Source organism: Rousettus aegyptiacus, unplaced genomic scaffold (genome assembly GCF_014176215.1).
Source record: "Rousettus aegyptiacus isolate mRouAeg1 unplaced genomic scaffold, mRouAeg1.p scaffold_m13_p_18, whole genome shotgun sequence".
In the NCBI taxonomy this organism is placed as follows: domain Eukaryota; kingdom Metazoa; phylum Chordata; class Mammalia; order Chiroptera; family Pteropodidae; genus Rousettus; species Rousettus aegyptiacus.
In genome coordinates this window covers 4,907,001-4,924,404 of record NW_023416293.1, presented here as the reverse complement: position 1 = coordinate 4,924,404, position 17,404 = coordinate 4,907,001, and the positions used below count along the sequence as shown (strand labels likewise).

The following is a 17,404-nucleotide window of genomic DNA, read 5'->3' as shown; positions in this document are numbered from 1 at the left end:
AGAGCTTCTCTAAAGATCAAAGGTTTCCCAACTGAATGGGACTCTCTGGTCTGTGAATTTAATATATATATATTTTTTCCCGCAGCTCCCTTCACTCCCTGCCTCCCACTCTAAGCAGACAAAATTTTGGGCCAAAGGTCCAAATATTCCTGTTTAGGGAGGCATCTCGCCATCTCATTTCTAGCCAGGCACTTTTTCTCTTCTTGTAACTTTCCAGTGGTAATCTGGGGAATACTATTGCTAACTCTGACATCTGGTGGTCATTCCGAAAACTGCACTCTGGGAGGATTGAGCGTCGACTTTTATTCTGAGTTGCTTTAGTTTTTACACTTGCAATTTCAATATAAATGAGACGTGCTTTGTACATTAGTTATTATTAAGTGAATTATTTATAAGTGAAATTCTTCCAAATGCATTCAACAGAATACACTTGGATAGATGATTTCTATGAAGATATACCAGAAACTGTATTTTGTGATTTTTACAGAGTGCAGCTAGGTGTAGGGGTTAAGGGGACTTATTTTACTTTAGTTTTCTCTGAAATCTATTTTAAACAAAAAGCATGTATTACTTTAATAATTGCAGCTGAAGTTGCCCACCTGAGCAGGAGGCCCAGAAGTCTAGGCTCTTTCTCTCCTGGTTTTGTTCATAGTTCATACCATCTCCTGGTTTTGTGTCCAGGGACCTCTATCTTGTGTGCCTGTGTTTCGAGGCGTGGAGCACCTGGGACTCACTTTGGTCTTGTTCACTGACTGTGGCCGTGGAGCCCAGCAGCTGAGTAGAAGCTGGTCTTCGAGATGCAGGTGGGGGGGGGCTCCCAACTCCCTCAGCGGTCCTGTTGGGTGGGCTGCCCCTTCCCAAAGTCATGCTCAGCGGAGGGTCGCCAGCTGGAGAGCGAACTGCTGGCTCAAGTTTCTTATGTCCCTCCCACAGGTGTGAGGGCGCCAAGAGCCCAGTTTCAGCAGGCGTGGCATGGCCACTCAGGGTGACCGCGTTTTGACAGCCTTCTCTCTACGCCTCTGACTGTCTGATGCGTTTCTTCCCGCTATTGAACGGACCTCCCACTGCCTTCCCACCACTGCCCCTAATGATAACGTACCTACTTTTATGAGTTCGTTAAGCGTAACCACTCCTCAGTATGTGCTCGGGGAGAGTAAATACTCTTGCTTGACTCATTCACCCGCTCGCCACCAGGAGCCCAGAAACGCCGGGTGGCTGGGTGGCCTCAGAGGAGGATGGAAGGCATTTAAGGGCAGAGACTCGGTGGAGACTCCTGGTGCCGGTTTGGTCCACAGGGAGGGGAGGTCCCGTCCGCATCTGCAGTGCGTCCCCCCCCCCCCGCAGGGTGGGACCAGGACACAGGCGAGCAGCTCCTCACAGCAGCTCTTCGGGAAAAGCAGATCTGAGCGCCACGCTCAATTCTAGGTCCTTATACCCGAGGACAGGGCTCAGCCCCAGCGGTCGACTCTTTCAGGGAGCGCCCTCGAGGGTGCAAGATGGCACGAGTGCTCTCCCGGGCTTGGTTCCAGCGTCCACCAGCTTTTTTGATGGCAAATGTCCGGGCACCTGACCTCCCGCCGACCCGCCTGTCCCCCCTCTGGGTAGCCCTGCTTTACTTTCCACCACAGTCGAGGCGCCTTCCTTCGCCTTCGCCCTTCCTCACTCCCGCTGCTCAGGTCAGAAATCCTCAGCGGATCTCTCAGGTGACCTTGAGGACGGAAGCCACTTGCTTGAGACAGAAGATGGCCGAGGCCCTGATGACCCCGCAGAGCGGCCACAGCAGGTCCTGACCGCTCGCTCCTGGCCTTCAGTGAATGGAGAAGATCACCCCGTGTGTGTAAATGACTGAGTTTTCTGTTACACACAGCCAAACCTAGTTACACCCAACACGGTGACCGTCAGCTTTTCCAAGTTGTGTTCCTGATCTCGTCATTACTGTGGCATAGGGGCAAATGGCTCTTAACAAGGAACAGAAATAACACAGCTTGACTCTCTGGTGGGCATTTCTTCTGATAGGACTCTGTGCACACAATAGAGTAGATCTGTTTGTGCTTTCTTCTTAGAAGTATTGCATTTTAGGTCTTTTTTAGGGTGGGGGTAGGGTGGAAATGGAGTTTCATGCGCATGCCTCAGTGTCTTTGACTTTGGTTTCAATATGGGGATAGGGCTGAGGAGGGGCACGGGGTGCAGGAGGAAGGCCAGAGGGCTTGGAGGATTGCCTTCGTAGAATGCGTAGAATGCGCATTGGATGATTGTGAAAAGCCCTGGTCTTGAGCTCAGAAAAAGCATGTGCGAAGCAACCCTGCATGCCCAGCAGTCCTGTGACTCATCATTTTTCGTCTTGGAGTCATCTTTTTTTTAAAAAAAAAAAAAAACAAACAAAAAAACTTTATTAAGATATAATTGACATATAATAAACTACACATGTTTAAAGTGGATAATTTGATAAGTTTTGCCCTATGTCGACACCCATAAAGCTATCATCACAATTAGTAGATTGAACATATCCATCACCCCCGAAAGTTTCCTCAGGCCCCTCTGTAATCTATTACCCGCGGTGAGCACTGAACTGATTTCTGTCACTGTGGGTTAGTTTGCATTTTGCGTTTTCTAAAATTTTACAGAAATGGGGTCATATAATATTTTGTCTGCTTTCCCTCAGCATAAAATTTTATTTTGAGATTCATCTGTCTTGTTGTGTGTATCAGTTCCTTTTTTTTTTTTGGCTAGATAATATTTTATTATATGGATATACCGCAATTTCTTTATCCATTTACTTGTGGATAGCTGTTTGGATCATTTCTGGTTTTTGGCTAAAGTCCCTATGACCATTTGTGTAATATTATTTTGGGCTTATATTGAGGAGTAGAATGGCTGGATCTTATGGTACATTATAATGTTACATAAATATCTATTGTATATTTTAAATAATATGTATAATATAGACTTATTTCTGATTCATTATACAGAAGATGTTTTTATAGCCATATGACTTTTACTCCTCATTATTCTGAGGAAAAATAATCACACGAATATTCTATAGAAAAATATCCACACACAAGGTACGCCTACTTCCCTTTTCCTACTTCCAACTCGTGATCATTGTGTTGAATGCTGGGTCTTTTTGTATTCCTATTAATATTTAAAAAAAAAAACTTTTAAAACAATTAGCAGAACGTTTATTTTTGCTTAATTTTATCAAAAAGTAAATATGTCATAAAGCCTTTTTTCCATTAAGGGAGAAAAAAGGAACAAGTTTCAAATAAGCAATGGTAAAGTGTTTTTATTGAAAAGGATTGAGAATGACTGGTTTACAAGTCATAATTGAATGAAAGAACAACCGTAACGGGTACAGTTGACTGTTTCATGCCAAAGGCAGTAAACAACATCATTAACTAGGACCAATTAAGAAACTGTGTGGATGCGCCGATAAGTACTTAAACAGACTGACTCACCGAGGCAGCAGGATAGATATATTTTTGATATATATATATATATTTGAATATATTCCGTTAATATTTTTGCCCTTGTTCTGGGCTGCGGTTAAGTTCATTGGAAGCAGTGGTCTGTCGCAGCCTTGCCCTTTGTTCATGAGCTCCTCACCTCGTCCTTCTTGGCTCCTCCATCCTGCGCCTGCCAGGTGTTTCTTCCACGATGCTGGCTTTTCTCGGTCATTCAGAATCCCTTACTTTTTGTAAATCTCTGAGAGTTCAAACTCTCAGGTTTTAACAGGAGGACCTTTCTCTTTCCTCCTCGAGTTTTCTCCTCTCGAAATCCTACAACTACTGGCCAACAGGGGAAAGGAGCGTCTTCATAATTCATTTATTGTATCAGAATTTCTCCTTTTTTTCTTTTTCTTCCATTCCAGGCAAACTGCCATTTTTCTTTTTCTTTCTTTTTTCCACTTTCTTTTAAAACTTTAACTATGGAAAATTTTAAGCCTGAAAAAAGTACAGAGACCTGTACAGTGAACTCCCGTGTACCCATCAACAGTCATCAACTTGTGAAACTGCTTTTTCCTCATGTTTCTGATTTGCAAATGTTAAGAGACTTATTTTGAAGTAACATGAGAAATCACGTGTTAGGGGATGCATAACCCTTGTTGTCTTGTGGGGGCGTATGTGTAGGACTCTTGGTTTACTATCCAGGTCGGGATGCATACGACATGAAAACTAAGAATCTCCCGTGATTTCCAGGGGATGTTCCAAGCATCTCACATACTCTGGCACTTGTGTTTTATGCATAGTCCTTACATGCAGCCTGTAACCTAGAGTGTTTTTTATATATCGACTATGGTTAATGAATGAAAGCAAACTAGCATAATGTAGTGAGAGGCATCTGATAGAATCCTGGTGAGACTTTTTCAGAGTTGCTAAACCTCTCTGAGATTCAGTATCATCATCTGCAAATTGAATAACATGCACCTTCGGAATGATTGTTAGGATTAGAAATAATCCGACTAGAGCGCTTATCACAGTGCTCGATGCATAGTAGTAACTCAATAAATGACAGCTATCACGATGACAGATGCAGCGCGGCTGTCAAATGGAGAGCAAAGAGGATTATCCACAGTTGACTGACTAAATAGGCACCAGAGAGGCTAAAGTACTGACTAAAGTCACGTGAAGAGCCCGTGACAGATTCATAACCAAACTCATAACTGCCACTTCCCGGACTCAGAGGCTCCTGCAAACATTCCAGATCTAATTTCTGCTTATATCTTTATGGGGGAATTCTATCTCGTAACAGAAACAAGACATTTCCAGCAGCTCATTTCAAAGGGATTTAACTAAGTTTATGATCACAGGCATCTAGTTTAGGGCTTTGTGCTTTAAAATCGTGTCCTTAGGTTCACAGTAATACTTGAACTGAGTATATCAGACCAGTGCCTCTCTGTTGGTGTGTTTTGCTGAGTTTATTTGTGGACAGGCCGGTCCTCAGAATCATTAACTGTCAGTGGATAGTTTGTAATACAGACTGAGGCACGTTTTTCAAGGTTTCACTCAGAAAAAGGGAAGTTAGGGGTCTCTCTCTGTCTCTCTCTTGTCTGTCTCTGTATTTCTCTGCATCTCTGCGTTTCTTTCTTTCTGACTCTGCCTCACTGTATCTCTTACACACACACACACACACACACACACACACACACACACACACACGTGTGCCTTTTGATCTTATGTTCCCCAGCTTCTGGAGAGGTTTGCACACCTCTATTTGTCCCAACGTGGAGGAATGGTCATTCTCAGCTGTTTCCCCCCACATTTTACTGAAGTATCAAAATATGTCAGGATTAATCATCTGTAGGTGTCTAGAAGATGTAAGTTCTCTCTAAAAGCTAAAGGCAATTTCAAGCAAAAAATAGTGAAAATTGTATAGACGAGACTCCTACTTTGGTTGTAAATGAACAAAGGGGAGATAAGGACTGTCTGTAGGAGCTCTGAAAAGATATACCTGTAATCATGGCCTGCTGATGTGAGGTCCCCTCTCGCTCTGGACTCACGATGTCACGTTCTCCTTGAAGCAGGGATCATTATGAGCAAGTAAAGTCAAATCGTGATCAATTGCCTTGCAGAGAATGAAAGAGGCCATTGGAAGCCCTTTCCTTCCTGAAAAAGAAACAATGGGGCTTCTCTTATCTTTTTCAAACTCTTTTTCTTTCATTAAGCACGGTGGCTGTAACTAAAGCGTCTTTATGGCTCTAGCACCTTTCATTGTGCGTTACACGCAGTAGGCACTCAGTAAATAATTATTTTGGATGCTGAATGTATAAATAAGTATTATTTGAGAACCCACTATGCAGCCTGACTTTGTTAGTTGCTATGTGGACTACTAAAGAGAGTTATAACTCAGAATTCCTTGCTATCGTTGAGCTTGCAATCTAGATAGAGCAATTTTGAGAAATGTTTGGCCATTATTACCACAAGTATTTTGTCTGCTTCATTTTATGTCTCTTCTTCTGGGATTCCAATTGTACATATGTAAAATCTTTTGATAATGTCCCACAGGTTCCTGAAGCTCTGTTAATTTTTAAATGTTTTTACCCTCTGCTCTTTGGATTAGATAATTAATCTATTAATCTGTCTTCAAATTCACCTTTTCTTCTGTCATCTTCATTCTGTTAAGTCCATCCCGTGATTTTTTTTTTTTAACATTTCAAATATATGTTTTTGAGTTCTAGAATTTCTATTTCTTTTTTATAGTTTCTGGTTACTTGCTGATACTTTCTATTTTTTCATTCATTACACACATATTTTCCTTTATGTCATCAAACTAGTTATAATAATTATTTTATAACCCTGTCAGCTAATTCTAATATGTTAATTATTTTAGGGTTGATCTTCATTGATTTGAAGAAACAGTAATATCTTCCTGTTTCTTTGAATGTTAAGTAAGTTTGAACTGTATCCTTGACATTATGAATAATACGTTGTAGAGATTTTCAATTCTGCTGTGTATTTCTGAAGAGTATTTTTACTTTTTTTAAATAGTAGGCAGTTAACTTGGCTGAACTCAAAATATAAACTTTGTCTTCTCTGCCGTGAATGATAGTTCAAATTTCTGTTCAGTTCTTTTAGTTTTAACTGGATTGCTTGAAGTCTGCCTCACACATTTGTGGTTCTGGCATCAGCCAGAGATATGGGCAGAATTTATGCACACAGTCGGGGCTCGCTGTGTTTTAGGACTTCCCCCTTTGCTTTCCTGCAGCCGCGTTTCCCTCTGATTCTTCAAGCCAGTAAGACTTTGGGTTTTCTTTCTGACTTTTAGCTGCCTTGCATAGTGCAATTTGAGGCCTTCCCTCAGGATAAAAGCCATAAAAAATGGAAAATTTACCCAGTACTTCAACCAAATGTTGACTCCCTACCAGTATCTACCTGTTTTTGGTTGCTCTCCAATGTCTTCAGCTAGTTATTTTCATATTTTACCCAGAGTTTATGGTTGTTATCCGTGAGACGGTTGGTCTAACAGGAGCCGCATGACCATGACTAGGAGCAGCAAGTAGATAGGTGTGTAGGACCGAAAATATAGGGACAAATAAGCAAATTACTATCAAAGACTCAGAGAAAAAAATTTAGTAAAAAAAACCCCTTTAGTTATAAAGAGGTTTGCAATGAGGACCAGACTTTAGAAAGATAGGCTCATCAAATAAAAAATGCAACAGGTATTTAAAGGAAAAGATTTACCAAATATCTGAGTTTACTATCAGTCTGTCTATGAAGAAAAACAGCAACTTTCTTGCATGCTTTTAATATTTACAAAGGTTGAAACATATCTTCAGACGTCAACATTACAAAAATTAGGGTTAAAGATGTTTTTTGTTAGGGAGTCAGTAATCTACAGGAAAGGTTCAAGTTTTTCATATTTGGGGGACTAGAATGAAATGGAATTATCCCGGGTTTTGTGGGTGGTTTGTTTATTTTTTTGATTTCTGGGTGGAAAGTGGATCCCCTCTCCCCCGCCACTGTTCAGATGGGCTGTGCACCCCTCAATGGCAGCTCAGGAGGGGGCAGTTGTGTTTTCACGGTCTCTCTCTGTGTTGTCAAGTCCCAATCAAATGTTCAGATTTGACTTCATAAATCGTCTTGAGATTTTCTGATTCAGTATGACTCATTTGATGTTGCGTTTTATTTAACCGGTTTTATTTACATAGTGTATAAGAGATGTCAATAATAAAATGACATTTTCGTTACATATTAATAAAACTGGAGCAGTTCTGATTTAAGAGTTAACTTGTAAGTCCTCTGCAGTTGTAATTTACTCTTATGTATTAGAATTATTTTATTGCCTTTTTAGCTCATCTACTGAGCTAGGGAACAAGGACCATCCAATTCGCCGAGGCTTGCCTGTAGTATCCGCTCTCTGAGACCCTCAAGTCTGCTACTTTCCTGACTTGCTAGGAAATTCTTTATTACCTGTAAAGTTGATATTCTGTAACTCATAGAATGGATTCCGGGACAATTTTCTGGGACTGGTATTCTGGGACTGGCCCATATTGGCCAACAAAAGCCGATTGTTAAATTTGTAGGAATTTTGTAAGCCGCTTGTTAAACACAGCCATTACTAGAAATTAAACTTTATACCTTATAATTACATAAATTATATTTGGACCAGTGGTAATAAATACTCAAAACCCATAACTTCCTAGTCATCGTATGACATTTTATTGTTGCGCATGCCCTTGCGGCTATCTGCATCCGTTGTATCTCTGTGGCGGACATACTCTATAAAGGCGCGCTGTTGTGTGTCTCTTTCTAACTCCATGTTCGGGGATGTCATGTCGAAATCGGCCATGACAGCCATATTTACACCGCAGGAATTGACAATGCCTACAAAGCAGGGCTGCTTTTTCCTTTGGCGAGCTGGTCGTTAAACGCTCACTGCCGCATTGCTGTTCGCAGGCCTCTCCCTTTAACCTGTGAAGCCCAGCTCGCGGTCCCAGCAGTAGACTGGCATATCTCGTGGTCCGTGTCTTGCTCATCTGGCAAATTTTTATCCAATTCAATCTTATAGGAAAGAAGATGGATTTTTTATTTTTTTAATTGAGACAAAGTAAGTAACTCCATGACCATGAAAAGTAAAGGAACTTGGTAAAAGCATATGGAATAATATCGAACCATTATTACCATTGTCTTGGGTAGTTTATAGAGAAAGTCTGTTAGTATATGCTAAAGAACCACTATTTTTAAGTTTTTCTTTCAGTTTCCTAGTTCAAAATATATACTAAGAATTGTCATAGTTTTTTGCGTCTCCTCTCCCCCCTCCCCCCCCCCCGAATTCTAAGGATGAATGTTGGAGTAACATACCACGTAAAGAATGTTTTATTCCAGTTTATACAAGTATGTCCAGTTAAACTGATGGAGAGAGATAAAGCAGAAAGAAAAGGATATTTTCTCATATACCTACTCAAAATAGAACATTAACCACAGTTAAATCAGTTCACTTAATCCCAGGAAATTAATTTTTATTATGCTGACCTTGGGCTAAGCAGGCTGTTTTCGTGAAGTCATCTGTTTTCATGCTGGGAGTTCTGGAAATCCCAACTAAGTTCCTTGATACAGACCAGGCAGGTGTCTGTGGAAATGATGGCCGTTCCGACTGGGAAATCTGCCTTCATGAGTGTGGTCGCCATAATGTCAGCGGGTAAGAGTACCTGCCACGGTGTTAATTGCATCTTTTTGAGGTTACTTCCAAAAGTTTCAATTTTATTTCTGAGTTTAAAACAGAGGCCTTTAGGCAAGTGTAAGGAGAAAAAGACAACATCTGCTGATAGCAATGCTGAATGACTTTGGCCATTTTATTTTCGTGTCTGACAATATCAGAATGGAGGAGAGTGAGCTGGCCAATCAACTCATAAGGTCTTAGTCAATGATTTCCCTGGATAGTGCAGGCTTTGACCCCAGGGCCTATTATCCATCCTATCAAATATATTTTATTAAAATCTTTTTATATTTTTAAAGGAATCAATTTGTCGAAAGTAATTTGGTGAGCCTTTGTGTATAAATTGTGATCTGGTGGTTAATGAAAGAGATCGTTGGGTAGATGACTGATTATGTAATAGACATGTGAGAATTTTATATTTGCACAGCACGAAAGAAGTTTACAAGACATTTGTTGGCCTTTAAAGTTATCTCTAGCAAACAAAAAGGTTAGGGAAACCTACCTGGCACTCTGAAATGCGAAAGGTTCTCCAGCGTGTGTGTGCGTGCGTGTGTGTGTGTGTGTGTGTGTGTGTGTGTGTGTGTGTGTGTGTACATGTTTTACGGGTGGGCAGGGAGAATTGGATGCTTCTCTGAATTTCTCTGAATGCAGTTTCAGCCTGCCCCAAGGGCTCAAGGAAGGGGTATGATTTCTGTTAGCACAAAGAATGAAAAGTAAACATCTGGAGAGGGGCGGAGAGGGAGAGATGGCTTCCAGCGCAGAACAAAACACACAGGTGAGAGAGATTCCTGTTCTGGCCTGCCCCGCGCACAAAAATTGCTTCAGGAATTACATACAGAGAAATAGAGTCCTTTTCTAGTTTACCGGTGTTCTCCTTCTTTACATCGAAATTTTGACTGACTTCAGGGTTATTCTAATCATTAAATTTTATTTTAATGCTTTTAAAACCTTTGAAGTACAGATTTGCACCAAATTAAATAAAGTTCATCATTGGAAAGGTCCAGTTTGATAGCACGGTTGAATAATTGTTCAAATTTTAAAATAAGGTTTATCACAGAATTCTTTTTAATTTACATTTTAAAATTTAAAACACTGTTCCAGAAAATTTGGAAAGCAGAATGAGAAATAACCCATATTCCAACACCCTAATGTAACTATATTATCATTTTTGATAAACTCTATGCCAAAATTTTAATATATGTATGTATATATATATATGTTATTGAAAGATTTTAATTGTAGTGTACAAACAATTTAATTCAGACTTTTTCCTCTTAACATTGAGTCATAGGCATTTTTTCATGTTGCCAACAAGTCTTCGTAGCCATAGTTTTGATATTTGCTTCATGTAGAATTCCTTTAAATAGGAAGCTTCCTTAGTGCCTTTCGGATCTGGTACTGTTTACAAAAAACAAAATGCACACAGGTTTTCAGGAACCCGGCTATCGTGTTAAGTGAGATAGAACTGCAAAGAGATTGAACCGAGAAGCCAGATCGTCCCCTCATTCCACAGGGAATGGCCATGTGTAAACATGAGCTGGAAAACCGGGGCATCTTTTTTTTTTTTCCCAGGAAAGCAATCAACTCCTTATCTGCTTTCTCAACCAGGTGGCTAGGTGAGTTGCAGAGTGCCTAGAAAAGCCGCCATAATGTCCTCCTCAACCCGCACAGGTCAGAGTTCCTTCATTAAAACTACTTTGCGCTCCTTGTTGCCACAGGACCCACATGCTATGTAGATTAGCTGCGGGGCTGCAGCATTTTGACAGACAGTAATCTTGACTGTATTGATCCGATGAGAAAGGACGGTGTAAAATCAGACGTGGTTCTTCACGTTAACTGCAAAAGCAGCAATAATGTCTTTCAGTCTTCTAGAAGCCACCAGGATCGATTTTGAAATATGTCTCATCACAGACATTGGGCCAAAAGCAGTGGTAATAGGATTTTGGGATGTTTTATTAACAGCGTTGGTATTTCACACCCCTTATTGATAAAATTGACTAAAAGGACCTTGAAAAATTAGATCTCATATCATTTTCACACAGGATTTAAAAAACCACTGAGCCGCATGAAATGCTGTCTAGCCCCTGTGATTAGAATGGACCGATTCCACGTACATCCTCCTGGCAAGCCAAATCCCCCTGGTTTATCCCTTCCGATGCTCCCAGACCCGAAGGCTGAGAGAATATGCGTGTGACAGTCGTAAGTGTCACATACCTGGATCCTCCTTCAGCCTGCATTTTGAAAGCAGAAGGGGGCGGATGATGGAGTAGACCAAATGTAGTAACCGGTTCATCAGGTCCGCCGCCGGGCAGTCCCTGTTTTGAATCCGCATTCTTGCCAAACCTTCGCGGCCGAGGCAGTGTGGTAACCAGCGTGATAGCACTGACTGCTGCCTTCTCCGATTTAACTCCAGTGGTTCTTTAGAGGGTCTTTTTTTGCAGCCACTTTATCCTAGAGAGCTCTGAGGGAGTCTGTCCTAATCATCACAAGAAAAAAAAATTGGGGGGTGGGGGGTACTTACGTTTGGTGACGGATGTTAACGAGACTTACCGTGGCGATCATTTCACAATAATACAAATATCGACTCATCATGTACACCCGAAACTAATAAAATGTTATGTGTCAATTATACCTCATCAACTAATCACTAAACAGAACGAAACAACAAAACAAAATTGAATCAATTTGTTCATCAGATATTTATTGTCCTGCCTAGGTGTCAGGCTTCATGCTAGGAGCGGGGGATACAAAAGTGAGCCAAAGTGGACGGGGTCTCCGTCCTAGGGGGGCGTTAGTCCAGCGGGATGTAGACGTTAGGGAAGTGATCACACCGCGTGTGCACCTGTTACACCAGTGGGAGGTGTTACAAGGAAGCTGTCTTCATGTAGGCCGTGGAGCTTAGGAGAGAGGCGCCGCTAATCCAGGGGTCCTCCCTGCAGCAGAGCGGCCGAGCTGCGGTCCCAGGGGACGTGGACGTTCTCCGTGAAGAGCGTCCGAGTGCTGTGGAGAAGGGGGACGCAGGGACATGGCGAGGGGAGCAGCATGCCTAGCGGAGGGCTCAGCAGTCGCCAGTTCTCCGGTGCACGAAATTCTCCTAGCACGAAGCCTGACGCCCAGGCAGGACAGTAAATATTTGATGAACAAATTGATTCAATTTCGTTTTGTTGTTTCGTTCTGTTTAGTAATTAGTCGACTGAGGTATAATTGACACATAACATTTTATTAGTTTCGGGTGTACATGATGAGTCGATATTTGTATTATTGTGAAATGATCGCCATGGTAAGTCTCATTAACATCCGTCACCATACGTAAGTACCCCCGCCCCCCAATTTTTTTTTCTTATGATGATTAGGACAGAAATCAAAGAAGGCCAAGTGAGTTTGGAGAGCAAAGATGGAGCGGGAAGGGGCGGCGGTGGGGGGGGGGGCACCTTAGAGGAGGGAAATGGAGACTTCTAGTTTGCCGTCCAGTCGAGGTGGAGATGTTTCTGGGCTCTCGTTGGGGAGAGAGATCCCAGGCAGGCAGGAGGGTGTGCTCTCGCGGCGCGGAGGGGAACAGGATCCAGGAAGTAAAAATTGTCGCGATCGCATGCAGTTCCAGCGACTCGGCCCCTGTCCTCCCAGCTGCGGGCGTCTGTTGGTCTCTGATCGGCGCCGGGCGAGTACCTTCCCTCCCGGGTCCCTCAGAACCGCTTCCTCAGGCTCCTGCTTACGGCCTCCTCCCTCGTGGCTCGTGGCATCTGCCCCCTGCCATCTACCCGCCGTGGGGGCCCTGGCCGGCCCATCCAGCTGGGGGCGGGCGGTGGCGCGGACGTCGCCATCGGCCCTTTCTGGTGCCGTGGGCGCGGGGAATTAGGTAGTGGTAGCGGCCGCACAAGACGGCGAATCCACTGAAGCCCACTTTTAGACTTTAAAATGGCGACTTTGATGTTATGTGACTAATATCCCGGTTTTTAACGAATCCAGGAATTGATCATTTACATCGTGATTTATTGCGGTCAGAAAGGCAGGGTTGCATAACTCGTGGAGGCGTCTTCACCTTCCATCTGTAGAATCAGGAGAAGTTGCATCTCCCAGGTTGCTGTAAAGATTAAACGAGACAGTCCACGTGATAGATGCAGCTGTGCAAAGACTATAAACTTTCTTCGTTGTCATGGTTACGGCATGGTTCGGAACCCCCTTATTTTAGCCATGCATTTAGAAAGCAGCTTCTGTGGGAGTTGCTATTTTTGAGACCCTTTGGGAGAATCCTGGAATCAGGAGAGATCCCCAAACTAGAGCCACGGTGAAGGGGTGAGAGGCTTGCCCTTTGCAGACGCCGCGGCCCAACCTGGGTCTGGGAAAAGCCGAGAAGTCAAGAAGTCGTTGCCCTCGGCGGCTCTCCCCGGCCCCTCCTTCCTGGCCTGGCGGTCTTCGGGTTATCGTTTACGCGTCTCTTCCATCGGCTTCTCTCAACTGATTACTGTTTTCCAAAGTGAGCTCATCACATTAATCATATTAGGGTGTGAGAGGCCTGTTTAAGCTATATTTGTATCTTTCAGGAAGACCAAAAAAGCGCAGAGGGAGGAGTCTGCAGGCCCTGGGGAAAGGGAGGGCGGGAGAGTGGGGGGTTATTTTGAAGCGGCAGGGCCTTCCTGGGCATCCCTGAAGTCGCCCGATTTGGGGCGCCTCTGGTCAGCTTGTCCCAAGGCCAGCCTTTCTCCTCGGCCTGTGCTTGCCGCTGCTACTGCTGCCCCATCTGGAAGAGAACATTAGGAAAAGAGCTTCAGTTTCTTGCTCTCCTAGGGTTAGGCCGACACGGAGGGCCCCACAGAAGCAGTGTTGACGGTGGTTGGTGGTGGCAGGAGTGTCATTAGCAACGCCAATGAATCACTGCTGGGCCTGGCGCTCTGACTCAGCTTGAAACTTCTTTCTTCTAACAGGAAGCCAGTAACCAGTGAAGTCAAAAGCTTCCATGAAGCTCTGGGTTGGAAACCACTGGGTGTTTTTTAAGCTTCTGTTTCTAAAAGAAGAAGGGAAATCATCAGCTAGATGCTTCCCTGTCTCCTTTGGGGCGGAGGGACTAGGTCGGTAGCGGGCGGTTATGAGCCAGGGCCCTTGTTTTTTTTTATGAAACGAAAAAACAGGAGTTTACAAAAACAGGAAGCTGGCAATGAAAGCTATTGGCATTATGTAAATGAAGCAGTCGGTTTGGAATGCAGGTGGCAGTCTGCCTGTGGGAAAGACCGGAGGAAAGTCAGAAGGGGACCGGCCAGGTTATCAAGCGCTGGTACCGCACAGGGGGTGGGGAAGCTGTGGGGCCGGGGGCTGGGGTGTGGGGGTGTGGGAGCCTCGCTGCCCTGGCATGATCAGCCCCAGGCAGTGCTGGGGCAGGGGGGACGGGAGGGGGCAGCGAGGGCAGCAGAAGACAGAGAGACGGAGTGCTTTCTCTGGATGCAGTGAGAGAAAACGAAGATGCTTCCATTGCTCCGGGAGAGATCTGCATTTTCTCGTGGGTGCGAGGGATGGAGCCACGTGAGCTCCGGAGGCCCCTTCCTGCCCATCGTTCTCTAGAAGGCTCTAGCACAGAGGCAGCTGCCCAGGGGCCTGGAAACCCGTGTGTGACGGGCGCTTTCCCCAGGGAGGGGAGCTGGGAGATCAGGATTTAGATGAGCGATTCACACAGACTTTGGGGGGTAGAGACACTTCGTCGTAGCTCGTCGTTTTGGGGTACATTATTTGCTCCACCCTTGAAAAGTATTATTAGTTTAAAAATATCTAAGTAAATTAAAATTCACTTTTAGATTTTAAAACAAAAACTTTTCCTGCGTTTTGAAACTTCTGAGACAACTGGAGAGAGCCTTCCGAGGTATTGCCGCGTCAGGATTTGGACTCGCCAGGCTCTCGAGGGCCAAAGCAAGGCCTTCGGCACTGATAAGAGTAGACGTTGCCTCTGAGCGTCTTTGCCTGCAACGCGGACACCTGCGGATATGTGATAAACACGGCCCTTTTCCCAGACGCATCGCTAATGACTGTTTTTTTTTTTTTTTTTTTTTGCTTCTAATCTCTCTTCCAATTTATCATGCATCCTACTGTCAGAGTTCATAGCCTCAAACAGATTCCATCGCATTACCCCGCCTCACCAGTTTTCGGTAGGTTAGGTGTCTCCACTGCGTCAGTGAAGTCCAGCGCCTTAGCATGGGGCGAGGAAAGGCTCTCAGGATTTACCCACTAATCCGTTTTGGTTTTAACGTCTTTCTAACCCTCTATGTTCCCACGATTCCTGCTATACATGATTTAGGGCATTTCTTGAACATTAAGAAACCGAAAAGCTTAGCTCAAATTAGCTTATACAACACAGGGGTTTATTTATTTGCTCCTGGGTCAAAAAAGTTCATTGTCAGATTCAGCTTCAGGCTAGGCTTGATCCAGCAGCTCAACACCCCCCCACCCTCGCCAAGGACTCAGTTTCTTCCTGTCTGATTCTCACGGTCCAAAGATGGTTACCAGCAACTCCCGGGCTTTGGGCTTCTTGGTTCATGTCTGAAGACAGAGCAACGGTCTTTGCCCCAGCATTCCTAATCCCTCTTCGATCTGCTTAGACTTGTTTACGCCCTCCGCGTCTACCCCCGCACTAACCTCTGTGGCCAGTGGGATGTGCTGACTCATTGCCTGCCGCAGGGGACGCCCTTCCATCGAGAGTCCCCCCAGAGCTAAGCCGATACCTAAGTGGGCGCTGGGCCGTTGGGAAGGGGGGCCGGAAGGCAAGGACGCCCCCGGCTCTCGGCCGCTCCACGTCCCTCGCACCTCTACGTCCCCACGTCCTCCCTCCTGATGCTTCCTGGAACGCACCACTTGCTTCTCTGCCGGTCACAGTCTCACCCCGTCTCCAACGCCCTGCTCAGGCGCCACCTCTGCCGCTCCCGGCGAGACGCCGCCTCCCTTCCCCCTGCTCCTCAGGGTGCGGCGTGCGTCCGTCTCGCCTGTAACCGCGTCTGTTCGTCCTGCTTCGCGTTCGTCTGGGGGAAACGTGCTATGTTTTCCTCGACTCTCACACTCACGATACTTCTGACGCCAGGTTTCTGCCCCCCGCACTGACCGCCCAGTTCCCCGACAGTTTAGTTCAGTTCCGACACTGCCCGGAGTTAGCGTCGGATCCCACAAGTTAAGGGCTCGGTCCCATCTACGTCAGATGCCACTTGCAAGTCCCCGGTTGTCACTTGTACTTCTGAGCAACTGGGGTTCCCACGACCCCCTCCCTGGGTTCAGTAATTTGCTAGAGTGGCTCTTAGAATTCACAGAAACACATACTTATGTTTACTGGTTTACTATAAAGGATTTAAGAAGGGGTACAGGTGAATAGCCAGGTGGAGAGGTACGTAGGGAAAGGTCCAGAATATTTCTGAGCGCAGGAGCTTCTGTCCCCGTGGAGCTGGGGTGAACCACCCTCCTGGCACATGGATGTGTTCACCTAGAAGCTCTTCCACCCGCATTCTTTAGGGATTTTCATGGCGGCTTCATCACGTGGGCATGATCGATCCTTAACTCAACCTCCAGAGAAAGGGGGTGGGGCTGGAAGTTCCTGGCTTCTGACTGTGGCTTAGCCCTTCTGGTGCCCAGGCCCCACCCAGGAGCCCCCCCAGGATTCACCAGCATTAGAACAAACGGCACACCCGTCACCCAGGAAATGCCCAAGGTTTTAGGAGCTCTGTGTTGACACGCCTCTCACGCAGGAAGTCAGGTGGGTTTTAAGAGCTCTGTGTCAGGAACCGGAGTCCAAGACCAAACAGTAGTATGGACCAGGGGGACAAAGGGCAAAGATCTCACTTTCTCTCTCTCAATAAATAAATATGTTTATATATATTTCTTATTATTTAATGGTATTATATCCAATTCTGTTCGTTCATCTGATTCCTCCACTGAACAGGAAGACCCTGAAGCTTGGGGATTCAGACGTTGCTCATAGCAGGGGCTTGGTCGTGGGTAATGACAAAATCACGGAGAGCTTCCTGGGGGAAGGCACTTCGTTCAGGACTCTTCTCGCATGGTTTGATCAGTTCAGTCTCAGCAGCAGCGCCCTGATGGATACTGGTAGCATCCTTCCGAGCGGACAGGTGAGGGCTCGGAGACTGCGTAGTCGGCAGACCATGGTGTAGACTTGAAACTAGATTCTTTTATACTCCAAAGTTTATGTTCTTAAGCATTATCACGTTTTATCCCAGAATTTGTCTGCAAAGAGAGAATTTCCTGGAAGATAAGTTCTCGTGAGAGG

At 44.8% G+C, this 17,404-nt stretch overlaps 1 protein-coding gene across 11 annotated transcripts in view; it reads left to right on the top strand.

Annotated features, from left to right (window-relative positions):
- Window positions 1-17,404, top strand: part of CNIH3 (cornichon family AMPA receptor auxiliary protein 3) — a 154,744-nt gene that overhangs the window by 15,470 nt on the left and 121,870 nt on the right. The window contains exon 1 of one of the 11 annotated variants that reach the window (XM_036235409.1): window positions 15,200-15,284. The exons of the other annotated variants lie outside the window; for them this stretch is intronic. Within the exon in view, the coding sequence (XP_036091302.1) occupies window positions 15,215-15,284 (70 nt within the window). The 5' untranslated portion in view covers window positions 15,200-15,214. Of the gene's footprint in view, window positions 1-15,199; window positions 15,285-17,404 lie in introns of those variants that run through there. 11 annotated transcript variants of the gene reach the window in all.